A 27,251-nucleotide genomic window follows, 5' to 3' on the forward strand; every position below is an offset into this window, starting at 1 on the left:
TGTTGCGAGAGAGCTACCGCAACCAGAGGTTATACACGGGTTTATTTTCTACCCACGTGACTTTACCGAAAGAACCAAAGAGTATGAATCCCTGCAGTCATGAAAGCTTCGAATCAAGCTCCACTCTGTTCCATCACGCCTGACCCCCATGCCGCGGTGTCTTCCACAGAGCACTCGTTGCTCTGCCCCCGTGTTCCACGATGCAACATGAACGCCGCTTATCCTGTATTATTGTGAATTGCTTGTGACGACATCAATGTTTCAAACCAGGTCACTGTCCCCTCCCCCAATCCTGGAGTGGTCTGCATGTGGGGGTGCCCCCCAACCCCCCAGGGAGCGATGGAGCGGTCTGCGTGTGGGAGTCGGCGCCCCCCCCCCCCCCTCAGGGAGCGATGGAGTAGTCGGCGACGAGGAAGCTGATGTGCGACGTGCTGGGCTCGCGGAACGCCAGGGCGATGGCGCGCGCGGCGTCGTGGTGCTGTAGCCCACGCAGGCTCGTGCCGTCCACCTCCAGCAGCAGCTGGCCCACGCGCAGCAGACCGCTCGCGTGCGCCGATCCGCCCTCCTGGTTGCGCGCGACGGGGTGGGGGGTGTCACGGGGTCAGATCAGGCCACGGGGACATGGGGTTAAATGGGGGCACACGCGGGGTCGTGGCGTGACGAGGTCACGGTGTGAGCGAGTGAGAGAGTGAGCGAGAGAGTGAGCGAGAGAGTGAGCGAAAGGTGGGGGTTTACATAAAGCAAAGTTATTTAAAAAAAAAAAATTACGAAATGATGAACGAAGCAAAGTGCCAAATACACCGAGCATCTTCTTGTTTCCACTGATCGTAAAAAAAAAGAGCGGTCTCCCTCTCGCCTGCACGGTGACGATGCGAGGCAGCGGCTGGCGGGTGTGGGCACCGCCCTCGATGGCGATGCCCAGCGTGGGGGCGCACTTGGGCACGCGGACGCGGCGCGTTGTCCCGTCCCTCATGCCAGGCTGGGGCACGCGTGGACATGCGTGAGAACACGGGGACACGCAGGGGCACACGGGGACATGTGAGAACACAAAGACGCGGGGACACGCATGAGAACATGGAGACACGCGCGAGAACACGGCAGAGACACAGACACGGAGACGCGGGGAGAGGGGGGGGACACGTAGGGATACACGGACACGGAGCGACACGGGGATACACAGGGACACGGGGGGGGGGGGGATACAGGTACACGTGGGGACACGGAGTACATGGGGGAGACACACGGGGACACGGAGTGTGTGCACACTCGTACACCTACGTACAAATTCAAAAGCGCATTTTTAAATGGTTGTACGACGAGGTGATGATGATGGTCCATGACGACGAAGACGATGATATTCATAAAGGTTTTTGGGTTAGATCACGTAAGTATGTGTCGATACCCCCCCCTTCACTTCTGATCTTTGCACCTGATTGGCTTCAGTGATTTTGGGTTAAGTTATTAAGTAATACAGATGTAGTGACATCGGGGATGTCACTGTAGGGTGCCGGCCCGGGATGGCCGTGGCGTGTGATGTTCTTACGTCGCGGACATCACTGGGTGGGTTGCTGTGTGAGGCCAGCTTCAGCGTAGTACGGCGTGCGATGCACCGTCATCGCGTACACCCCGTAGATGGGTGTAGTACCAGCCATAGCAGGGCTTGGTGAGCGCTGGGATAACGCGGGCACCACACATAGCATGCGGTACAGCTCCCACAACGGGGAGCGGGAGAGTATCAGCCCAGGGACAGGGTTGCCCTGGGCACTCTGGTTGACGTGATCTGGAGTGTCCACAGAGAAGGCCGCAGGTAAGGGGGTGATCACGTGTCCAGGGAGAGCTCTTGAGGGGGATTGAGAGGGAGCTGGAACGCTCGAGAAGGTGGGCGGGGCCGAGGGCGGAGCCAGCCCCAACCCGGGAGGATAAAAGGTGGGTCCCTGAGAGGGACCGCGGTCGCTTCGTTCTACAAGCTGGAAGCTCTACGTCTACAAGCTGGAAGCTCCACGTCTACAAGCTGGAAAGCCCACGTCTACAAGCTGGAAGCTCCACGTCTACAAGCTGGAAAGCCCACGTCTACAATCTGGAAGCTCCACGTCTACAAGCTGGAAAGCCCACGTCTACAAGCTGGAAGCTCTACGTCTACAAGCTGGAAGCTCCACGTCTACAAGCTGGAAGCTCCACGTCTACAAGCTGGAAGCTCTACGTCTACAAGCTGGAAGCTCTACGTCTACAAGCTGGAAGCTCACCGTCTACAAGCTGGAAGCTCCACGTCTACAAGCTGGAAGCTCCACGTCTACAAGCTGGAAGCTCACCGTCTACAAGCTGGAAGCTCCACGTCTACAAGCTGGAAGCTCTATGTCTACAAGCTGGAAGCTCACCGTCTACAAGCTGGAAGCTCCACGTCTACAAGCTGGAAGCTCCACGTCTACAAGCTGGAAGCTCCACGTCTACAAGCTGGAAGCTCCACGTCTACAAGCTGGAAGCTCCACGTCTACAAGCTGGAAGCTCCACGTCTACAAGCTGGAAGCTCCATGTCTACAAGCTGGAAGCTCACCGTCTACAAGCTGGAAGCTCCACGTCTACAAGCTGGAAGCTCCACGTCTACAAGCTGGAAGCTCCACGTCTACAAGCTGGAAGCTCACCGTCTACAAGCTGGAAGCTCCACGTCTACAAGCTGGAAGCTCACCGTCTACAAGCTGGAAGCTCACCGTCTACAAGCTGGAAGCTCCACGTCTACAAGCTGGAAGCTCCACGTCTACAAGCTGGAAGCTCACCGTCTACAAGCTGGAAGCTCTACGTCCTACGAGGCATCAACACTTAGCCGGGGACCCGAGTGAGGGTCCGACCCTTCGTAGCTGTAACCCCTATGTAACGTATAGTTAGCTGGGTGGTCACCACCCCTGGTAAAGGGGCAGTTACCCCTTTGTATATACGTGTTACAATAAATGTGTTGCCTCTGAAGAATAACGTCTGCGACTCAGTTGGACTCACTACACATATTACAATTCCTTATAGAGGAAACATACTAATTAACTGATTACTAATCTATTATATAATTACAATACCCCCCTCTCCGTCTCTGATCTCTGCACTTGGTTGGGTTCCGTGAATGGGTTCAGTTATTAAGTAATACATATTACAATTGCAATTCCTTATAGAGGAAACATACGAATTAACTGATTACTAATCTATTATATAATTACAATACCCCCCCCCCCTCTGCCTCTGATCTCTACACCTGATTGGATTCAGGTGATGACGTCGTCCTACTGCTTTATTTAAGACCGGAAGTAGGTGGATGGCTTCACTCTTCTGGCAAATCGCCCGACGATGCTGGATGATGTAATTACCAGCGAAACGTCACGGTACTGAAATTGTAAATGTTGTGGATTTACTCTCCAACACACCGGTGGGCTGAAGTAGTACATTACACTATACACCACACTACTATACACTACCCTATACACTACACTAATATACACTACCCTATACACTACACTACCCGATACACTACATTACTATACACTACACTATGCACTACATTATACACTACACTATACACTACACTACTATACACGACACTACTATACACTACACTACTATACACTACACTAGACACTACACTATACACTACATTACACACTACACTATACACTACACTACTATACACTACATTATACACTACACTACTATACACTACACTACTATACACTACACTATACACTACACTACTATACACTACACTATACACTACACTACTATACACTACACTACTATACATTACACTACTATACACTACATTACTATACACTACACTATGCACTACATTATACACTACACTATACACTACACTACTATACACGACACTACTATACACTACACTACTATACACTACACTAGACACTACACTATACACTACATTACACACTACACTATACACTACTATACACTACACTATACACTACACTATACACTACACTATACACTACACTACTATACACTACACTACTATACACTATACTAGTAACTATTTGGCGTTTTGCTTACCTGACAAATCCCTTACTGATTGGCTGTGTCAGGTAGTGGAGGGGTTCGAGACATTTATACTTACGCGATTTCACCCAAAAACCTTTATTATGAATAATATTGGTCGCGAAAGCCCACGTGTTAAACTAACGATGATGATGAACGTTTGCCGAACGTGGCCTCTCCCTGTGCGCTCCTCACCGGCCTTGTGGGCCCACCGCTGCCCCCGCCACTCTCGTGGGCCCCTTGGGCCCCGTTCCGCGTGGCCTCGGACCCCGCTGCCCCCACCAGGGTCCGGGCAGGCTCAGTGGAGAGCGGTAGTGGGTCTGGGGGTGGGGGGGGTGGGGGCAGAGAGATCGTGTACACGTTCACAACAACATCTATAGCAACATCTACAACACCCACAACATCAACTTCAATTACGTCCACAGCATCAGCAGCAACATTCACAACATCCACAATACTGGCGAGACAAGGCCACATAATCAGTGTCAAGGACAATCGTACATGTCAAACCCTAGCCAGTGCCTCCCTTATTAAAGACCAATTCAGACCTTATTGGTCACCCCGTGCCCCTTACAAAGCTCAACGTTCATCCCACAAAGTCCCATCACAAGGGAGAAACACAAACAAATTGAAAATCATTTGTGTTGCCCGTATTGAAACGACTGTACGCCATATGAACCTGAAAACTCAATTTCCCGGTACAAGAATACGGGGTAAACCGCATGGGTTGACAGCTATGGACAATGCGTCCATTATTATTAAAGCACGTTTGTTCGCATGTTTGATCGTTTAATGCAGACTCGATGTCCGAACATCTTAACACCTCCTGTATTCGTTCCCAGAAAGGGTAGAAGCCTGTTAATTTTCCATCATTGTGTGAACCCCTGAAAAACTTTAAGGTTGCACTCATTGCACACACAAAGCGCTTGCCACAAATGAGCCACAACACCTCGCCGCAGATCTCGTCAAGGAGCTTGAACCATCATCACGCGACACTCCGGTCACCCTCGCAGCAGCAGCAGCAGCAGCAGCTTTTGGCTTACCGTCGAACACAGACGGTGGTCACCGCATCGCGTGGCGTTTTCAGATGCGCTTCTGCTCCCGTCTTGAATGCTCTCCCTTCCGATTTTAAAAAGCCACTTGAGCTATATGCTTTTAAATCATCGAGATTGACAAACGTATTTCTATATAACTGCTTTTTGTGTTTAGTTTGTTGTCCTTCCCCCGCACCTCTGATTAGCGTGGTTGTCGATGTACAATGCGAAAGAAGTAACATCCATATACAAGAACAAAGATACCGCATATAGCCTATAACAGGATGTTTGGGCAAGTACTGGTAGCGAGTAGCACCTATGAAGGCCAGCATGGCACATGAGGGAGGGGGTGGCCAGCACCGTATACATACAACAACAACCGCCATTCGCCACTAAGTGGCGGTGATGTCACCACGTCGCTTGTGCCAGGCTAGGTGCACGTTAAGGCCACGTGAAGTGTCGAACACCTGCTGGCTGGTGGTCACGGGGCAGACCCAGGTGCCATGGGTCAACTGACTGAGATGACTGGCCGATGCACCACCTGTGCCCCCTACTGTGCCACATACACGGATACACACAGAACCGTGCCCACACAACACAATGCACCCGGGGATTACAAGGAGGGGAGATCTCTGGGGACTGATCTCATGGGGTTGGGTGTTGTCCAATAGGGGCCCAACGGGATCCTATAGGGGGTCCCATTGGGGGTTCCAGGGGATCTCTATTGCGTCTGGAGGCACCCCTCCCCCTCGCCGGCCTGCCCGGCCCGCACCTCGGCTGCGTGGCAGTGCCGTCGCTTCGTTGACGTCCGGCTCCGCGTTGGGGCGGTGAACCTCCACCGTCACGAAGCGCACGTTCCTCCGCTCCTCCCTCCCCACCACCGCCACGCCGGGCGTTGTGGAACCCTTGAGCCCAGCGGGCCCCACCGGGCTCCGGCTCCCCGGCTCCCCCGGGCCCGCGGGCGGCAGGGAGCCGGTGCCGTGCGGCGGCACGGTGGGTGAGGTGGCCCTGGGCAGGACAAGCGTCCGCGGGCGAGCCGCCCCTCCGTTGGGCGCCTTCCCCGAGCGCCGGGACGACGGCGATGCCGGCGGCGACGACGAGGAGGAGGACGACGAGGAGGGCGACGAGGAAGAGGAGCGGCGGCGGAGGGGCGACCCGCGGCCGCGTGACGCGCTCGAGTAGCCCGGGTCGGATGGTCGCGCCGACGACGGCGACGACGACGCCGCGGCCACCGCCATGGCGAGGGGGATGACCGAGGAGGCCCCCGAGGAGGACACGGAGCCCCCCGGGACCGAGCCCCTCTTTGCCAGCGACGAGGCGACCGAAGACGGCGACGATGACAACGCGACGGACGCCACGTCCGCCGGGAAGGGCACGGGCGGGCGCCGGCCGGCGTGGGCCAGCAGCTCGGCCCCTCCTCCGGCCCCTCCCCCCCCTCCGGCCCAGCCGGCCCCGCCATGCCGGGACAGGGAGGCCTCCAGGATCTTGCGCAGTCCGGCGACGCCTGGGGCCCGGGGGCCCTCCGCCTCGGGCCCCTCCCTCTCCTCGTCGACCAAGAGATTGGGCTCCGGTGTTGGACCCTCCCTCCTCGGGGGCCTCGTCTCCTCTCGATGCTCGCCGTGGTGGCCGTTCTTGTTGACGTTGTTGTTGACGTCACCGTCGTTGTTGTGGGATGAGCGCCGCCGCTCTTGAGACTGAGCCCTGGATGGCGGCCGACTCCCAGAAGCCCCTGGGGCTGACAGGGGCGGTGGAGGAGGAGGGGTGGCGACACAGGTGCAGCAAGGCATGCTGGGAGGAGCAGGGTCCATAGAATAAAAATCTTCCTGCTGATGCTGATGGTGCTGGTGGTGGTGCTGCTCCTGCTGGTGCTGCTGCTGGTGCTGCTGGTGACGTGGTGATGATGGGGATGGGGGCGGTGGGTGGAGGTATGGAGGCCGCTCTGAAAGCACAGGCTGCACGACAAGAAGGATGGCATCGACACAGCGACATTACTACTATAATGAGCCAAGAATGTCTGTTTGTGTGCAACGCGCGTGACGTCACTCCACATGCCGCACCCCCCCCCCCCCCCCCATAATGAATATTCATGAGCAGGTGGATTTTTACACTCACGCAGAAGGTCGAGCGGAAATATTCAATTTAAGTTTGACGTTTCTTTATTGAAAGTGAATATAATTAATACTTCTACGCAGCAACAAATTGGATTTGGTGTCTTTATTTATTTCTTCAGCACTTCAGGCAAAAGTTAAGTCTAATTTATGCTTCTACATTCTGGTAAAATAGACATTTCTCGGTGATTTTCCAGATATTCTATCGAATTCCAGTTTATTTCAACCCCAGCAACCGAAAGCAGAAGAGAATAAAGTATCAGAGCAGTGAATTTGAACAAATTGAAGGTTAGTTATATACAGTGCTACAGTGACATGAAGTGAGGTGTTTTATGACGCAGTTTTGTGCAAGAATCACTGCCATGGATACAGTGCTACAGTGAACTGCAGTGAAGTGTTTTATGACTTCGTTTTGTGCCAGATTCACTGCCATTAATACAGTGCTGCAGTGAAATTCAGTGAAGTGTTTGATGACATAATTTTGTGCAAGATTCACTGCCATTAAATTTACACAAGATACAATTACACTAAAAAATGTCGTAAATATTACAGCTTCCGTCCTAGGACGGCAAACAAGCTAGTCAAAATATATCTACCTTGAACAACATAACAGCTCCAACAACGTTGAACATTAACAACAATTTCCATTCGTGGTATCACGTGGTGTCAGCTGGTGTCACGTGGCTTCACGTGTGTCACGTCGTGTTACTTAGTATCACGTGGTGTCACGTGGTGTCGCCTGGTGTGACACAGTGTCACGTGGTATTACATGGGGTCAGTTGGTGTCACGTGGTGTCACCCGGTGTCACGTGGTGTCACGTGGTACCACGCGATACCGAAGCGGTGTCATGTGGCGTCACGTGCTGTCGCATGGTACCAGGTAGGGGTCACACATACTGTCACGTGGTGTCACACAGTCCCACGTGCTCACACGTGGCCCCACGCGGGACCCACGCGGGGCCTCACCGTGTCCACGTCGTCCTGTGTCCTCGGGTCCCAGTCCAGGTTCGTCTCCGGGACGAGGTCTCCCACCTCCTCCGCCTCTTCCTCCATGAGAGAGGGGGCCGCCCCAGCCTGCAGGCAACCCGCGCAGCGTCAACGCAGCAGCGTTGGGGGATAAAAGAGGGGGGGGGGGCAGCCTACTAACCCTCCCCCACCCCCCAAGACCCCCCCTCATCCCACCATTCTAAAATCTCGTTTTTCTGTGGGCGGATTGCATCGTTGTGTGTTGAATAGAACTAGGGACCCGTCTTCTTGGTTCTTTCGGTAAAGTCACGTAGAAGGGAAGTAATAAAATAATAAGAATAAAACATAATAAAATAATTCTCACGACGTTTCGGCCACAACGCAAGCAGCCGAAACGTCGTAAGAATTATTTTATTCTATTTTATTTTTATTATTTTATTACTTCCCTTCTACGTGACTTTACCGAAAGAACCAAGAAGATGAATCCCTGCACTCACGAAAGCTTTCAATCGAAACTAGGGACCCATTTCTGATAGAGAGGGACCTTCCCCATAACATTGGGCAATGTACCAGCATTGCTTCAAGCGTGCCTGGCTGCTGATGATGGGACTCTGAATGGCGAAACAGGCCCTTGCCCACATCGGCCAGTTCACCAGCATTGGTTCAAGTAAACTGAAACTCAACTAAACAATTTTGTTATTTTGTCAGTTAAGGCCCACTGAGCCATGTTGCTCTTTTTCAGAAGCCACGTGGCCACACATGACAGCCCAACGAAGTGGCTTATTACGTGGAAATTTCTAGCAGCCAAATACTCTAAACGCGCATTGATTCTAAACGTGGAGGGGAAAATCGGAGGACCCGGAGAAAAATCCACGCGACCACGGGGAGAGCGACAAGGGAACGCCAAGTATAGGGTCAGGATCAAATCCATGGCCTTCTCAATACTAAGCGAGGTAGTTAACATCTCACCACCATGGCGCCCCATCAGAAGCAGAGTTAAGTGAGACTGACTCTGCTGCTGATGAGACATTGAATGTCGAAGACAAAGATACCCCGGTATCGCCGTGGTCCCCTCAATGGGTGCTCGCTAACAGCACTTGCCCCAGCGGTCTGTTAAAGGCTGCATGGGGGATCTTTGTGTTTGAGCTGTGGGGAAAGCTGTGCTATGAACCCGGTGAGTTTTGATTCTCGTTCATGGCCATCAATACTAGTGACGAAGATCTGAACCGGCCCATTTTTACCGGTGCCAATTTGACCTGTTTTAATTTTACCCAAACCATTTTTTCCTGTCCCATTTTCCCCCGTGCTTTTTATACCTGTGACAATTTTGCCTGTGCCATTCTTACGTGTGCCATTTTTTCCTTTGCTTTTTATACCTGTGACAATTTTACCTGTGCCATTTTTAAGCGTGCCATTTTACCTGTGCCATTTTTATCTGTGCCATTTTTATGCCATTTTTACCTGTGCCAATTTACCTGTGCCATTTTTCCCGTGCCATTTTTCCTGTGCCATTTTTACCCGTGCCAGTTTTTTTTCTGTGCTTTTCCTTACCCGTGCCAAATTTTCCTGTGCCATTTTTATTTTACCTGTGCCATTTTTTTCCTGTGCTTGTTTTACCTGTGCCAATTTTTCCTGTGCCCATTCTTGCCTAAGATCGGGTTTCACCAGGCTGGACCACGGTGCGAGGAGCTCGCAGATCCGCGAGAGACTTGGACACGGTCCCCAACATTAGCGGGCCGCGAGCGGGAGAGAGATGGTACCCGCCACTCGAGAGTGAGCGTGAGGGTCCCGTCGCCACGGCAACCCCGCAGCTCGCCCGGGTGGTCACCGTGGAGACGGAGCGGCCACAATAGAGCATGGGAGCCGTGTGCATGGGAGCCGTGTGCATGGGAGCCGTGTGCATGGGAGCCGTGTGAACCCCCACCTTCCCCACCGCCCAGCAACAAACAGCAGTCGCGAGGTGGAACGTTCATGGGGAGTTCCTGCCATAGTCCTACACAGAGACCCATAAACCTACACAGAGACCCATAGTCCTACACAGAGACTGATAGTCCTACACAGAGACCCATAGTCCTACACAGAGACCGATAGTCCTACACAGAGACCCATAGTCCTACACAGAGACTCATAGTCCTACACAGAAACCCATAGTCCTACACAGAGACCCATAAAGCTACACAGAGACCCATAGTCCTACACAGAGACCCATAGTCCTACACAGAGACCCATAGTCCTACACAGAGACCCATAGTACTACACAAAGACCCATAGAGACGTATTGTCTGTGTCAGTACCGCGCTTGGGATCATGACCACACTGCCCACAACCAAAGCTGACAAAGACAAAGGTCCCCCGTGCAGCCTTAAAAGACTGCGGAGGCAAGTGCTGTTACTGAGCAACAGCTATAAAGGCCGGCATGGCACACGGGCGGGTGGGTGACCAGCACCACGCCCGGCCGCCTTTGTCTCCCCAGTGGCGATGTTTGCACATCACACCAGATACTCATTTGAGGCTAAATCGACTCAAAGGAGGCCCAGGACATCCACCCACCCACACACCCACCCACCCACTCACCCACACAACCACTCACCCACACAACCACCCACCCAGTCATCCATACAACCACCCATTTACCCACACATCCACCCACTCACCCACACATCCACTCACCCACTCATACATCCACCCACTCACACACCCACCCACACACCCACTCACCCACCCACCCACTCACCCACCCACCCACCCACCCACGCACCCACACATCCACCCACCCGCTCACACATCCACCCACCCACTGACCCACACATCCACCCACTCACTCACACAACCACCCACCCACCCGCACATCCACTCACCCACTCACACACCCACCCACCCACTCACCCACCCACCCACCCACTCACCCACCCACTCACCCACCCACTCACCCACACAACCACCCACCCACTCACCCACACACCCACTCACCCACACAACCACCCACCGACCCACCCACTCACCCACCCACCCACTCACCCACCCACCCACCCACGCACCCACACATCCACCCACCCGCTCACACATCCACCCACCCACTGACCCACACATCCACCCACTCACTCACACAACCACCCACCCACCCGCACATCCACTCACCCACTCACACACCCACCCACCCACTCACCCACCCACCCACTCACCCACCCACTCACCCACCCACTCACCCACACACCCACCCACTCACCCACACACCCACTCACCCACACAACCACCCACCGACCCACCCACTCACCCACACAACCACCCACCCACACATCCACACGTCCACACACCCACCCACACACTCACCCACCTACACACCCACCCACACACTCATCCACCCACACACATACCCACCCACCAACACACTCAAGCACCCACTCAAGCACCCACACATCCACCCACCCACCCACACACCGGTTTCACAGCGCCGCGCCAACCACAGCGCCACCGCTCCCCCCCCCCACCGCCCTCACCTGCAGCCTTGCCCAGGGGTCACGAGCCCCCTCCCCGTGGCTCCCGGCGGCGCCCTCCCCCCACCGGAGCGCCCCCCCAAGTGGCCCCCACCCCCGGGCTGCCCCGCACGGCGCTGCCCCGATGCGGGGCAGCAGGGAGTCGAACTCGTCCAGGTCGCGCGCGCTCACCAGCGCACGCACGTCCTGCAGCAGCGAGCGCTGCAGCAGTCGCAGCAGTAGCAGTGGTAGTAGCAGTAGTGGCAGCAGTGGTAGTAGTAGTAGTAGTGGTAGCAGTGGTAGCAGTGGTAGTAGCAGTAGTGGCAGCAGTGGTAGTAGTAGCAGTGGTAGTAGCAGTAGTGGCAGCAGTAGTAGTAGTGGTAGTAGTAGTGGCAGCAGTGGTAGTAGTGGTAGTAGTAGTGGTAGCAGTGGTAGTAGTGGTAGTAGTAGTAGTGGCAACAGTAGTAGTGGTAGTAGTAGTAGTGGTAGTAGCAGTAGTGGCAGCAGTGGTAGTAGTGGTAGTAGTAGTGGTAGCAGTGGTAGTAGTGGTAGTAGTAGTAGTGGTAGTAGCAGTGGCAGCAGCAGTGGCAGCAGTAGTAGTGGTAGCAGTGTCAGTAGTAGTAGTGGCAGCAGTAGTAGTGGTAGTAGTTTTAGTGGTAGTTGCAGTGGCAGCAGCAGTGGCAGCAGTAGTAGTGGTAGCAGTGGTTGCAGTGGCAGTAGTTGTAGTAGTGGCAGTAGTAGTGGCAGTAGTAGAAGTGGCAGTAGTGGTAGTAGTAGTAACAGTGGTAGTAATAGTAGCAGTGGCAGCCGTAGTAGTAGTAGCAGTAGTAGCAGTAGCAGCAATAGCAGCAGCAGTCGTACAAAATCAGCAATCCCATCGGCACGCACGCGTGTAGGGGGGGGGTGTCTTGTGTGTTATAGCGCAGGGAGGCGCTGCTATACGTGAATGGAAATGCAGGGAGGCGTGGTGCAGGGAGGAACGGAATCGTGAGTGATGGGTGTAAGTGGTGGATAGCGGTGGTGTAGTAGCGGTCAGCGCGCTGCGCTGCGAACCCGGTAGCCCGACTTCGATTCCCACTCACGGCCAACACCAAGCGGCGATTACCCGAAGCAGTCCTGGGCCTCCCCTGGGTCGGCTCAGCCTCAAATTGGTGTCCGGTGCGGTGTGTAGTAAACATCGCAACTCGGGGAGACAAAGGCGGCCGGGCGTGGTGCTGTTCACCCACCCCCTCGTGTGCCGTGCTGCTAATCGCTAACAGCACTTGCCCCAACACTCTGTTAAGGCTACATGGGGGATCTTTGTCTTTGACGCAGGGATTGGTGATATAGTGATGGTGGTGGTAATTGTGTTAATGCTGATGATGGTAACGTGGTGGTGGTGATGGTGATTGTGTTAATGCTGATTGTGGTAATGTGGTGGTGATGTGGTGGTTGTGATGGTGGTGGTGATTGTGCGAATGCTGATGGTGGTGATGATGTGGTCGTGATGGTGAATGTGTGAATGCCGATGGTGGTGATGTGGTGGTGCTTGGTGACAGTCGTGATGATAATGTGTTGATGATGATGGTGGCAGTGACAGTGGCGGTGTGAATGCCGAGCGAGAGACACCGATAGAGAGAGAGAGAGAGAAGGCACCGTCCCCTACCTGCTGCGGCGTGTGCAGCAGCGCGTCCAGCCGGGCGAGCAGCGCGGGCACGGTGAGCCCCCCCGCCCGGTACTCGTCCACCAGCCCCTCCAGCCGGGCCCCCCCACCGCGGCCCGCGGGGCCCCCCAGGACGAGCGCCGCTCGCTCCCCCAGGGCGCGCCGCGGCTGCTCGCAAAGCGCGCTGGGGGTCACGCCGGTGCCCCACACACCGCGGCACAGCACCACCTGGGGGGGGGGAAGAGTGGGGGTGTTACAGGGGGTGCGAGCGGATGGATAAGCGAGTGGATGGGTAGGCGAGTGGATGGGTAGGCGAGTGGCCGGGTAGGCGAGTGGACGGATTGGCGAGGGTGCGAGCGGATGGGTAGACGAGTGGATGGGTAGGCGAGCGGATGGATAGGCGAGTGGATGGGTAGGCGAGTGGATGGGTAGGCGAGTGGATGGGTAGGCGAGTGGATGGATTGGCAAGGGTGCGAGCGGATGGATAGGCGAGTGGATGGGTAGGCGAGTGGATGGATTGGCGAGTGGATGGGTAGGCGAGTGGACGGATTGGCGAGTGGATGGGTAGGCGAGTGGACGGATTGGCGAGGGTGTGAGCGGATGGGTAGGCGAGTGGACGGGTAGGCGAGGGTGTGAGCGGATGGGTAGGCGAGTGGACGGGTAGGCGAGGGTGCGAGTGGATGGGTAGGCGAGTGGACGGATTGGCGAGTGGATGGGTAGGCGAGTGGACGGATTGGCGAAGGTGTGAGCGGATGGGTAGGCGAGTGGACGGGTAGGCGAGGGTGTGAGCGGATGGGTAGGCGAGTGGACGGGTAGGCGAGGGTGCGAGCGGATGGGTAGGCGAGTAGATGGGTAGGCCAGTGGACGGATTGGCGAGGGTGTGAGCGGATGGGTAGGCGAGTGGATGGGTAGGCGAGTGGATGGGTAGGCGAGTGGACGGATTGTCGAGGGTGCGAGCGGATGGGTAGATGAGTGGACGGGTAGGCGAGTGGATGGGTAGGCGAGTGGATGGGTAGGCGAGTGGATGGGTAGGCGAGTGGACGGATTGGCGAGGGTGCGAGCGGATGGGTAGGCGAGTGGACGGATAGGTGAGCACGGGAGTGGATGGTACACGAGCAGAGGGGCCAGGCGATTGGGCGGTTAGGTGACCACACGGGTAGACGTGTAGGCGAGCGTGCGGGAATCCATCCGGCGCCTCTCACCGGAGCTAGCTCCGCATCGTCGTCCGCCGCCGTTCGCCGGCGCGGCGGCTGCGCGGAGCGGTGCGGTGGCACCGCGGGAGCCCTGGGGAGGCGGCCCACGTCGCGCACGGTGAGCATGAGGTGCGCGCTGGCGCCCAGCGCCGCCACCGCCTCCGCGTGGCTCGCCGAGCGGAGGCTCCGCCCGTTCACCTCCACGATCTGGTCGCCGACCTGCAACGGGAGGCGTCATTCGGAGTGTTTAGCTGCCGTGCATTGCCACGTGATGTTGATGAGGCCGCTTTGTCTTGTGATTGGCAGGTTCCTTCTGAAAAAGAGCTATGCAGGGTGCTTCAAAAATATGTGAACGCTTTGGAGGATTTGCAACAAGACCACAAGAAATGCACCTCTGGGCTCTGGAGACCACCTGGAGTAGATTCCAGGCACGCGCTGACAATGATGGCGAACAAGTGGTGAGACTCTTTGACTTTTGGAAGCTATTTGTTATCATGTTAGAGTGTAGTATCCATTATTTTTCCATTAAAAACGAAAGTCCCATGTAAGTGTTAACATTTTTTTAAGCACCCTGTATATAGCTCAGTGGGCATTGCCTGGTACAATAAAAAGAGTATTAGTTTAAAAATATTGATGATGATGACGATAATGACTTTCCTTCCCTCCCCCTTTAAAGGCTTTGTACCCAATCTTTGCCCCCGCCATGGCAGGGCGGTGAGCCTGGGTGTTCTCGTCCATTTCCTAAGCACGAGTCGCACGTTTTGTCAACGTGCTGTCTCGCCCTCCTTTTGGCGTTCCCGTAATATCTTTGGCTCTTGAAAAACAATAAAAAAGTGAATTGTCATATAATACCTGTCAACCCTTTATCAGTGCCTATCTAATTACAGACCAATTCAGACCTTATTGGTCACCCCGTGCCCTTATAAATCTCAACGTTCATCCTACAAAGTCCCATCACAAGGGAGAAACACAAATAAATAGACGGTTTTTAAAATAAATTTCCCTGTTCAAGAATACGGGTAAACCGTATGTGTAATGTCAATACAGTCTACATGCGGTGTGAGTGGACTAGTGGCCACGGGAGGTAATGCCAGGGGAGTCAGCTGTGAGTGCGAAAGAACTAGTGGCCACGGGAGGTAATGACAGGGGAGTCAGCTGTGAGTGTGAAGGGACTGGTGGCCACGGCAAGTAATGACAGGGGGGTCAGCTGTGAGTGCGAAGAGACTGGTGGCCACGGGAGGTAATGACAGGGGAGTCAGCTGTGAGTGCAAAGGGACTGGTGGCCATGGGAGGTAATGCCAGGGGAGTCAGTTGTGAGTGTGAAGGGACTGGTGGCCACGGGAGGTAATGACAGGGGAGTTAGCTCTGAGAGCGAAGGGATTAGTGGCCACAGGAGGTAATGACAGGGGAGTCAGCTGAGAGTGCGAAGGAACTGGTGGCTATGGGAATGATCTAGAAGGGAGCGTAGTCAGGTGAAGGAAGAGGACGGTGGAGTCAGTGAGAAGGTTCGAGAAGAGGGGCGTGGCCTCCTGTTGATATATACGGGAGATGCGCGGGAGACTCGGGACTGTTGCAGTGGGGGTCTCCGCCGGATATCAAGTGAACATGTCTTCAATAAAGTGCCATCTCAAGAGGATTGTGTTAAGACGTCATTACATATATACACAGTCTGTTCTCCTATAACGTGGCGGTAGTAGTTGCGTTCCTGAAGAACAAAAATCGCGTTACAATATATGATACAGTAAGGGTAAAGCACAGTCTGCGATAACGCGTGACATGGATACACAGGCCAGACAAAGACCGAGGCGCGTGTGGGTAGCATCGAGAAGCATCCAGCAGTATCCCGACACCTTGTGTGCGACACACAGCTGTACGACCGCTGAATTCCTACTCGCTCTGTGACGTAGTTCCGTTTGCCCGATCGCGTTACTATATATCCGATTCGCCTACACGTTATTAAAAAAAATGTGTTCCTCGGTACATTCGTAAGTAGGAACACAGAGGCTCAACATACGGAGAAGGGCCCTCGCTTTATTCACACGTGGATCTACCAGGCTTGGCCATAATCTTGTCCTCCTCCTCCTCGTTCTCTCCCTGCCCCTCCTCTCAAATCATCCCTTCTCGCCTCCTCTCCTCCCTCTGATGGGTCCCCGGCCCCTGTCCACGGGTGCAGTAGCTCTGCTATCTAATGCTATTTGCTTCGGTTGCTTGCAACACCCCTGACGGATTCATCGGGTTGCGAAAACTACGCGCTATACGAGAACGGACTGTGTTAATACACTTTTTATTTTTAAATGCCGATGTCAACTCGCGCCGCGGCGCAGCCAGGGGTTTTGTCTCCCTCGTTCCGCCGGCGTCGTCCCTGCCGCCGCCGTTCCCCTCTAGGTCGACTCGGCCTCAAAACGGGCTTTACCTGGAGGCCCGCGCTCTCGGCAGCGCCGCCCGGGTCGAGGCCGGACACGAAGATGCCGAGGCCGAAGTCGCAGCCGCCTCGAACCACGAGCCCCAGCGGGGCGCGGCCGGAGGCCGGGAACACGCTCACCTGTACCATGCGAACACAGGAACATGGGAACAACACGCTCACTTGCACCACGGAAACACGCTCACCTGATCATGTTGAACTCGGGCAGAGAGGTCAAGCGGTCACAATAGGAGTCTAGATTGCACGAGTGAGTGGATGGGTGGGTGGGTCAGTAGGTGAGTCGGTGGGTTAGTGGGTGAGTGGGTCGGTAACTGGGTGACTTGCGCCAGTGGGTGGGTCAGTGAGTGAGTAGGTTGGTAAGTGGGTGACTGGGTGGGTGGGTCAGTAGGTGAGTGGGCTGGTTAGTGAGTGAGTAGGTGGGTCAATGGGTGGGTGTATCAGTGGGTGGGTTGGTGGGTCAGTGGGTGAGTGGGTGGCTCCTTGAGGCCAAGACGAGGTTCCACTGGGCCCCGCTACCACGACATTGACAATAATAGTCGTCTTGGAGGGCAGGCGGCCCTGTGGACCGGATTAATCTTCACCGACCCCCCCCCCCAACACACTCCCCACCACTCTGCGTGCCCCCACCTTCCTCTCGTCGCCGTTGCTCAGCAGCCGGAGGCCGCCGCGCTCCTCCGCGCTGGGCGCCGACAACGTCGCCGCCTCCGCCGCGTCTACTCCCCCACCCGGGCGATCGAGAGGGGGCCCGCCCCCTCCCCCCGCCTCGGCCACGTGGCCCCACCACTCGTCCCCCCACGTGCGGTGGCGGTGGTGGGGTGGTGGTGGTGGTGCAGCAGCGCCCGCGGTGGTGGGCTTGGCGGCCGGGGGGACGGACAGCACGGTGAGGTCCAGCCTGCGGCCCGAGCACAGCACCTGGGCGGGCGAGCGAGGGGGTGGGACGGTCACGCGAGCGGAGAATTGCGCCGGCGAGCCCGGCCACGGCGAAGAAGATGGTGGCCCGGCCGGTGCGCTGACCACGACGCCGTGGCCTTCAGCGCTGCCGTGGGCATCGCCGCCGCTCTCTCGCGAGATCGTTACCGGCACGCTGGCATCCGTAGCCCCGTCACGGTCATCGTCGCCACCACCACCAATACCGACGACCGCCATTCGCCACTAAGTGACGGTCACGTCACCACGGCGCCTGTGCCAGGCCAGGTGCACTTTGAGGCGACGTGAAGTGCCGAAGGTTCGCTGACAGACCCAGCAGGTGTCATGGGTTGGCTGACTGAGATGACAGGTAGATGCAACGGTCGTAGCCCCTGCTGTGCCAGTCATCACCACCAACATCACCGGCATGGTCATCCCCATCACGGCCCCGTTCCTGGGTGTGCCCAACGTCACAGTGGTGCTGTGACGTGGTGGTGCATCACACCGCGTGTGTGCGTGTGTTTGTACCCACCCTGGCGATTCGTGGTAGTGTATTGGTTTGCGCACTGCGCTACAAACCCGGCAACCTGCGTTCATTTCTTCCTCAGCCAACACCAGCGACGATTATCTTAATCGGTAATGGGCCTCCCCTTGGTCGACTCAGCCTCAAATTAGTACCTGGTGTGGGGTGCAAACATCACCACTGATGAGACAAAGGCGGCCAGGCGTGGTGTTGGCCACCGACCCCCTCGTGTGCCATTCCGGCTTGCGAACAGCACTTTCCCCAACAGTCTGTTCAGGCTATACAGGGAATCTTTGTCTTTTGCTGTGTACACACCCTGGCAGTTAATGGTCGTGTATTGGTTTGCATACTGTGCGACGAATCCGGCGACCCCGCATTCATTTCCCGCTCATAGCCAACACCGGTGACAAAAATAATTTGAGCCGGTCTTGGGCCTCCTCGAGATTGACCCAGCCATAGTTGAGTGACCTTCCCATGGTGCGTGAACATCACCACTGCGGAGACATGGGCAGCATAGCGTGGTGCTGATCACCCCCCCCCCCTCCCCCCCCCCGTCGCACGCAGTGCCACCCTTCGTAGGTCTTCCTCTTTAGTGTAGATTCACAACGGAAGATTAAAGAGATGATTAGATGTGCCGTCCACTCAATTGTCTGTTCAGATGCAGAGCGGATCTCGTCCCATTCCTCCTTTAACGGGGGTGAAGACAGCAGTGGCCGACTGTTCACGGTGCGGTCGAAGGTTCGCGATTCGTGGCCGCACTGCTCGCAGGCTGCCGAATCTTCCGACGCGCCATTCGTGGCGTCAGGTGGCCGGCATCGGCCAACCTGATGTCCCGGTCCCGAGTTGGTCGACGGTCGACCGCTGGCGGCGTTGGAACGTTGGAAACTGGGAGGTTCCACGGTACCTACTCGCCCAGCAGTAGTTGCCTCGTCAGTTAAAGCCTACCATGGTCGGCGGATCCTACGCCTTCGTTTTTGCGACCAGGGGCACAATGACCATACCTGTCAACCGCTTATCATCAGTGCCCCTTACCTTCTTACAGACCAATTCAGACCTTATTGGTCACCCCGTTCCATTATAAATATCAACGTTCATCCTATAAAGTCCCATCACAAGGGAGAAACACAAACAAATCAACTATTATTTTTGCCCGCATTGAAACCTCAATTTCTCTGTACAAGAACACGGGGTAAACCATATGGGTTGATAGGTATGCTATCCCAATCACTATCCCTATCACTATCCCTAGCTCTATCACTATCCCTATCTGACATACCTGTCAACCCCTTATCAGTGCCCTACCTGATTACAGACCAATTCAGACCTTATTGGTCACCCCGTGCCCTTATAAATCTCAACGTTCATCCGACAAAGTCCCATCACAAGGGAGAAACACAAACAAAGAGAGATTTTTCATTTGCCCACATTGAAACGGCTGTACGCCGTACGGACTTGAAAATTCGAATTTCCCCGTACAAGAATACGGGGAAAACAATATGGGTTGACACGGTATGCATACCCCCCCCAACACCAAACCCACCCCCCATAGTTGTGCCACCCCGTTCATTGCACCCACCCGCACGGCGTCCTGGTGCGTCACACCGTCGTGCAGGACGACGCCGTTGGCCCTCAGGACGAGGTCACCGGGTCGCAGGCCGCACCGCCAGGCGAGCGAGCCGGGCACCACGTGGCCCACCGCCACGGGCAGTCCGTGCTCGGCGCCACCCCGCACGCTCAGCCCCAGCGACGTCGGGGCACCCCGGGACCCCCTCTCCAGCAGCACGCGACGCACGGAGGCCTGGGGAGGCACGGCCTGGCGGGATTGCGGGGGGAGAAGGGGGGGAGGCAGAGGTCGCAAATGAGTTTTGATTCCTTACCCGTACCCGTACCCGGCCGCACCAGGGTCGCAAACGGCTACCCGTACCCCGTACCCGGCCGGGTACGGGAGCCGGGTATCGGGTAGGGTACGGGTATCGGGTACCCGGTTGCGACCTCTGGGGGGGGGGGGGGGTAGCATGGGCAAGGTGACGCAAAGACAAAGGTCCTCCAATGTATAGCCTTTAACAGACTGTTGGAGACAAGTGCTGTTAGCGAGTAGCAGAGCCTACGAAGGCTGGCACGCCACACGAGGGAAAGGGGGGTAGTGGCCAGCACCACGCCCGGCCGCCTGTCTCCCCGGAAGCGATGTTTTACACACACCGCGCCAGGTACTCATTTGAGGCTGAGTCGACCTAGTGGAGGCCCAGGGATGGTTAAGATAATCGTCGCTGGTGTCGGTCGTGAGCGGGAATCAAACTCGCTTACCTGTCAACCCCTTCAGTTTACCTCGTATTCTTGTACACGGAACTTGAATTTTCAGGTGCATATGGGCAACATTTATTTGTGTCTATTTGTTTGTGTTTCTCCCTTGTGGTGGGATTTTGTAGGATGAACGTTGAGATTTATAAGAGGCACGGGGTGACCAATAAGGTCTTTATTGGACTGTAATATGGTAGGCACTGTGAAAGGGTTGACAGGTATGAACTCGGCCCGGGTCACCAGGTTTGTAGCGCCGTGCGCCAACCCCTACACTACCGTCCCCCCACACCACGGCATCACATGCGCGACCCAACACACAGGAACGTGGGTGTTACACGTTGTTGCTTTTGTCCTGATTTCTATTCACTTCCTCGATCCGCTTTAAATGATTTCATCGTTTTTGTCACTTTGGTGACCCAGAGTTACTCTTGCAAATGAAATTTTCCTAATCTCTCGAGTTCTTGCCCGGGGGAAACACATGGGGGGTGAATGACACGGGGACAACGCGGGAGACACGGGGGTCACATATAGGGGTGAAGGTGGACACAGTGGGCACACGTGGAGGTGACTTAGGCCTGTCCTCAGTCTCCTCCCAATTCCTCTGCCTGGGGAGGCAACGAGGACCAGGGCAGGGAAACCAGGCGATGCAGGCCTGTTCCCGCGGACACTAGGCCTCAACTGCGTATACAATAAATACGATGACATTAAAACAGATTACATCACATGACGTACACGTGTTAAAGTCACCTCGTTGACAATTGATTGATTTTGAACATTAAACACATTTGAGGCCTAGTGTCCTACCCATGACCATGCCTTCCTCACCCAGTATCCCTACCCAGGTGCTCGCACCTGCCCGGGCAAGGGAATCGGACAGAGATACTGGGGTAGACCCAGTCACTCATCATCATTCAAAGTGTTTGACGTCACAAAGGCCAATGTAATAAAGAATGATTTTTTCTCTCGTAATTTTGGCCAATCCTTTGATAAATTCTCCCTGGTCGTCTATAATTGCCAATATGAAAGTATGAAAAATAAGAATAAAGACACCTTTAGCAAGGAATGGAGTCTACATCGACCACACGTACTTGTGGAAAAACATGCACAAAAACAATGCACATATTATCAGAGCATGTTTTCATGTTTTGCTACAAGTACGTGTGCTTAATACAGACTTGATTCCTTGCAAAATGCGTCTTATTTGGTGTTTGAACATCTTAACACCTGTTTAATTTGCCAGAAGAGGGCAAAAGTCTACTATTGTTATTATTGTGGCTGGCAGATATCGACGCTGGCCTTTGACCCCGGGGCCATATTGCCTCACGCAAGGAGAGAGGATGAAATTACATTTATGTGAAAACCCTTTTTTCAAGATAGCTATTGTAACCCTGCTCTTAACACGTAGGCTTTCACGACCAATATCATCCACAATACAGGTTTTTTTATTGGGTTAAATCGCGTACATATACGTGACGAACCTTACTAAATTGGCTGTGTCGGGTGGTGGTGGGTTTAACGACACATTTAAATATTTACGCGATCTAACCCCAAAAAACTGTGTTATTGATAAATATTGTGATTCACAAGTTATTTTTTATGTTAGTCAACGTAAGGAGAAGATCAAATGTGTCGTTTAAAAACCCTCCACACCCGACGCAGCCAAATGTCCAATCGTCACGCGCAGAAGTGTGTGAACAACGCGCCAAATTGCATACCTGTCAACCCATACGGTTAACCCATAGTATTGTACAGGGAAAGTGAGTTTCAGGTCCAAACAGCCGTTTCCATACGGGCAAAGAAAAAAACCGTGTCTATTTGTCTGTGTTTCTCACTTGTGATGGGACTTTGTGTAAGGGCACGGGGTGACCAATAAGGTCTGAATTTGTCTATAATAAGGTAGGGCACTGATAAGGTGTTGACAGGCATTTGATTGTAATAATATTGAATTTTGGTTTCAGCTCAACTCGCCAGTGAGCCGTTAGGAGCACAATTCTCACGGCCAGATTTAGCAGCCGTTTATATAAAACAAAGCTTTGCTAACTGCATCAGGCACCCTCGAGTCATAAGGGGCCGTCCATAAATGACGTCACGCGATTTTGGATGATTTTGACCCCCCCCCCCCCTCGTTACACGGCGTCACAAAAAGTCAGACCCCCCCCCCTCAAATATGACGTCACAAAGCTCTGTCTCCCGCCCCCCCCCCCCCAAAACCATATTTCCATTTTGAAAATAAAACACGCTTCAAATAGCTTTAAACTATTGTCATTGTAGTGCGTATTTAATGTGGCGCTGCACTCTGATGTTGTAGGAGTGTTGTTATAGCAATTAGTGTTGTTATAACAATTCTATTTTTATTTAAAGTTGCGCATTTTGATGTGACGTCACATTTATCAACCCCCCCCCCTCGTCACACATCGTCACAAATGTCTGACCACCCCCCCCCTAGGTGCGTGACGTCATTTATGGACGGCCCCTAACCAAGGAAGGCAGAAATAAGCCTTGCCTCGTTTCTTAAACAGGCGTCATGACAACACAGGAAAAACCAATCAAATCTAAGCATAGACATTAACCATGGTAAATGAATGCATTCTAATTGAATTCTAATTCATCTGGGTCATTGGTTACCATCACATGCATTATTCATGATAGCTACTCATGAATATACATGGCTGCAGCAGGATGGGAATATCATGTTAATTCAGGGGGACTGTTTCATGCCAAACATTTGGCCAGCTCGTTACGTGGTCGAGATGTTGTCACCAGGGCGGGGTTGATTGGGCCCATCATGTCACCTGGCTAACAAACTGAGGCCCGTACGTCACCTGGGTGGCACAGTCAGGCTCTGGATGGCACAATTAAGCCCGTATGTCAACTGCATGTCACGTGTATAAATGTTGAACTTCTTCCACACGGTACGTAGCCAACCTGAGTGGGTTGGTGAGGTCCGTTTGTCGTCTGGGTGGGTTGGTGAGGTCTGATTTCCGCCTCTGTTGATCTCCCGCAAGAAGCGCAGCTGATGGAGCTGAAGGAGGCGTGTGTGGAGCTATTAAGGAGGTGGAGTCAGAGAGACATGAACACCACCACCACCACGCTTGCATGCCTCATCGCTTCCACCACGACTATATATACCGCCACCACCATTATCAACACCACCAACCCCATCACCATCAAAATGACCACATTATGAACATGACCACCACCAATACAACCAAAATCACCACTACTATCACTAACATAACCACCAGCACATCACCACCATCAACATTAACCCAATCACCACCACCACGTCACCACCATCAGTAATAACACAATCCCCTCCACCACATTACATCTCTACCATCAGCATTCATTTAATAACCACCACATCACCACCATCAGCAATAACACAATCACCACATCACATAATCAGCATTAACACAATCACCACCACCACCACATCACCACCATCAGCATTCACACATTCACCACATCACATCATCAGCATTAACACAATCACCACCATCAGCATTCACATAATCACCACCACCAACACATCACCACCATCAACCTTCACACAATCACCACCACATCATATCATCAGCATTTACACAATCACTACCACCACATCAACACCATCAGCATTAACACATTCATCACAACCATCACTGCCATCACCACCACCATCACCACCATCACCATATCGCCATACCTACGTCAAAGACAAAGATCCCCTGTATAGCCTTAACAGACTGTTAGGGCGAGTAGCACCTATGAAGGCCGCTACAGCACACGAGGGGGTGGGTGGCCAGCACCACGCCTGCCCGGCCGCCTTTGTCTCCCCAGTGGCACACGGGTTACTCATTCAGGCTGATTCGCCCTAGAGAAGGCCCAGGAACGATTAAAATATTCTACATGACTAATAATCAATGTGTTTGGGTTAGATCGCGTAAGTTTAAAAGTACTACCACCAATACTACACCCATCACCTGCACTACCACCACTACTACACCCATCACCTGCACTACCACCACCACTACTACACCCACACCACTTGCACCACCACTACACCCACCACCTACACTACCACCACGACTACACCCACCACCTGCACCACCACCACTACTACACCCACCACCTGCACTACCACCACTACTACACCCACCACTTGCACCACCACTACACCCACCACCTACACTACCACCACGACTACACCCACCACCTGCACCACCACCACTACTACACCCACCACCTGCACTACCACCACTACTACACCCACCACCTGCACCACCACCACGACTACACCCACCACCTGCACCACCACCACTACTACACCCACCACCTGCACCACCACCACTACTACACCCACCACCTGCACCACCACCACTACTACACCCACCACCTGTACCACCACCACTACTACACCCACCACCTGCACCACCCCTACTACTACACCCACCACCTGCACCACCACCACTACTACACCCACCACCTGCACCACCACCACTACTACACCCACCACCTGCACCACCACCACTACTACACCCACCACCTGCACCACCACCACTACTACACCCACCATCTGCACCACCACCACTACTACACCCACCACCTGCACTACCACCACTACTACACCCACCACCTGCACCACCACCACTACTACACCCACCACCTGCACTACCACCACTACTACACCCACCACCTGCACTACCACCACTACTACACCCACCACCTGCACTACCACCACTACTACACCCACCACCTGCACCACCACCACTACTACACCCACCACCTGCACCACCACCACTACTACACCCACCACCTGCACCACCACCACTACTACACCCACCACCTGCACCACCACTACTACACCCACCACCTGCACCACCACCACTACTACACCCACCACCTGCATCACCACCAATACTACACCCACCACCTGTACCACCACCAATACTACACCCACCACCACCACCACTACTACTACACCCACCACCTGCACCACTACCACTACTACACCCACCACCTGTACCACCACCAATACTACACCCACCACCACCACTACTACACCCACTACCACCACCACCACTACTACACCCACCACCTGCACCACCACCACTACTACACCCACCACCTGCACCACCACCAATACTACACCCACCACCACTACTACACCCACCACCTGCACCACCACCACTACTACACCCACCACCTGTACCACCACCACCACTACACCCACCACCTACACGATTGCAATCACCACCACCAACCAACCAACCACCCTCCTCCTCGCTACCTGGGAAGGTTGTACGACACTCTGATGGGCAGGGTGGCTGTGGCGCCACCACCACCTCCACCGTCACGAGCAGCAGCAGCAGCAGCTCCTTGCTGCTGCCCCAGGCAGGAACCCCGCGACGTGTAGGTATCGAAGAGCAGCTGGTCGGCCGCGGGCAGCACCTGCCGGAGCAGGGGCAGCAGGTGGCGCCTGGGCGGGCAGTCGAGGCGAAGGTCACGGAGGGCGGTGACGAGGTCGCGAACATTGCGCCGCGCCTGATACTCGCGCAGTCGGCCGAGCAGCGCCATGCGCTCCGAATCGCTGAGCAGCGAGCCCAGGGCCCCGTGCAGCTTGCGGACGTTGGCGGACAGAGGTCGTCCCACGGCGGGTCGCCCCGGGCCCCCCACGGCGAAGGAGGGGCCCGAGAGACGCGGCGGAGGAACCGCGGACATCGGCGGCGGCGGTGGTTCGGATGGTTCGGCTGCGGGAAGGGTCAACGCGGAGACTCGGACATCGGAGACGCGACGCGAACTTCTTGCTACAACATTTATCGCGGGTTTCAATTATGTATGTGACGCCCTCCTCCTCCTCCTCCCCTTCTCCCCTTCATCCCCAACTTCACCACCTCCACCACCCCCTCCGTCCCCCGCACGCCAAGCACGACTCGCGCTGTCTCGTGTTATTATTGCCGCCCTGTCGAAGCGAGTGAACCTAGCCTGGCACCAGCGGCGTGCTCGCGTCGCCCGCCGACTAATTGACGAATGGCGGCCGTTGTTAGTCGTCGTTGTTGTTAGTCGTTGTTAGTCGTCGGAGGACGACTGAGCCCTCTGACGGCCGAGAGAGAGAGGCATCGGGTTCGATGTTTGCTGTCTCTCTCTCGCTCCGTCTCTCCCTCCCTTCGTCGCCTCCCCACCCCCCCCCCCCCGTGCTCACCGCCGCATCGCCACTTGTTGCTGCCGAGCGCGGAGAGCCTCTAGAAGCCTCGGCCACGGGCCCCGTACCCCTCCCTGCTGCTCCCACCACCCACCCACCCACCCCTGCCTCGCCGATGCCCCTCTTCCTTCTTGATCCTCCTACTCCTCCCCCCACCCTGCACCCACCCTGCACCCACCCTGCACCCAACCCTGCCCCCACCCTGCACCCACCCTGCATCCAGCCTGCACCCACCCTGCACCCAACCTGCACCCACCCTGCCCCCACCCTGCCCCCACCCTACACCCAACCTGCACCCACCCTGCACCCACCCTGCCCCCACCCTGCACCCACCCTGCCGACACCCTGCACCCACCCTGCCCCCACTCTGCACCCACCCTGCACCCACCCTGCCCCCACCCTGCACCCACCCTGCCGACACCCTGCACCCACCCTGCACCCAACCTGCCCCCACCCTGCACCCACCCTGCCCC

General features: G+C 55.1%; 1 protein-coding gene across 1 annotated transcript; it reads right to left on the reverse strand.

Moving 5' to 3' along the window:
* Window positions 1-23: 23 nt before the first annotated feature.
* LOC144951244 (whirlin-like) lies at window positions 24-26,383 on the reverse strand. Its single transcript, XM_078881393.1, has 14 exons — window positions 25,867-26,383; window positions 23,520-23,637; window positions 19,873-20,109; window positions 17,495-17,779; window positions 16,859-16,987; window positions 14,455-14,664; window positions 13,011-13,480; window positions 12,716-12,737; window positions 11,635-11,832; window positions 8,138-8,245; window positions 5,836-7,015; window positions 4,225-4,349; window positions 857-979; window positions 24-565 (listed from the first exon to the last, which is right to left on the reverse strand). The coding sequence occupies exons 1-14, from the start codon at window positions 26,295-26,297 to the stop codon at window positions 383-385; spliced, it is 3,819 nt and encodes a 1,272-aa protein (XP_078737519.1). The 5' UTR covers window positions 26,298-26,383; the 3' UTR covers window positions 24-382.
* Window positions 26,384-27,251: the final 868 nt, after the last annotated feature.

This window comes from Lampetra fluviatilis, chromosome 61, assembly GCF_964198595.1.
Source record: "Lampetra fluviatilis chromosome 61, kcLamFluv1.1, whole genome shotgun sequence".
Taxonomy (NCBI): domain Eukaryota; kingdom Metazoa; phylum Chordata; class Hyperoartia; order Petromyzontiformes; family Petromyzontidae; genus Lampetra; species Lampetra fluviatilis.

Coding starts and splice junctions, on each gene's coding strand:
- LOC144951244 (XM_078881393.1), bottom strand. CDS start 26,297: ATGTCCGCGGTTCCTCCGCCGCGTCTCTCGGGCCCCTCCTTCGCCGTG. Junction 23,638..25,866: donor GTGTCGTACAACCTTCCCAG/GTAGCGAGGAGG, acceptor CCTCCTTAATAG/CTCCACACACGCCTCCTTCA. Junction 8,246..11,634: donor ACCCCTGGGCAAGGCTGCAG/GTGAGGGCGGTG, acceptor GGTTGCCTGCAG/GCTGGGGCGGCCCCCTCTCT.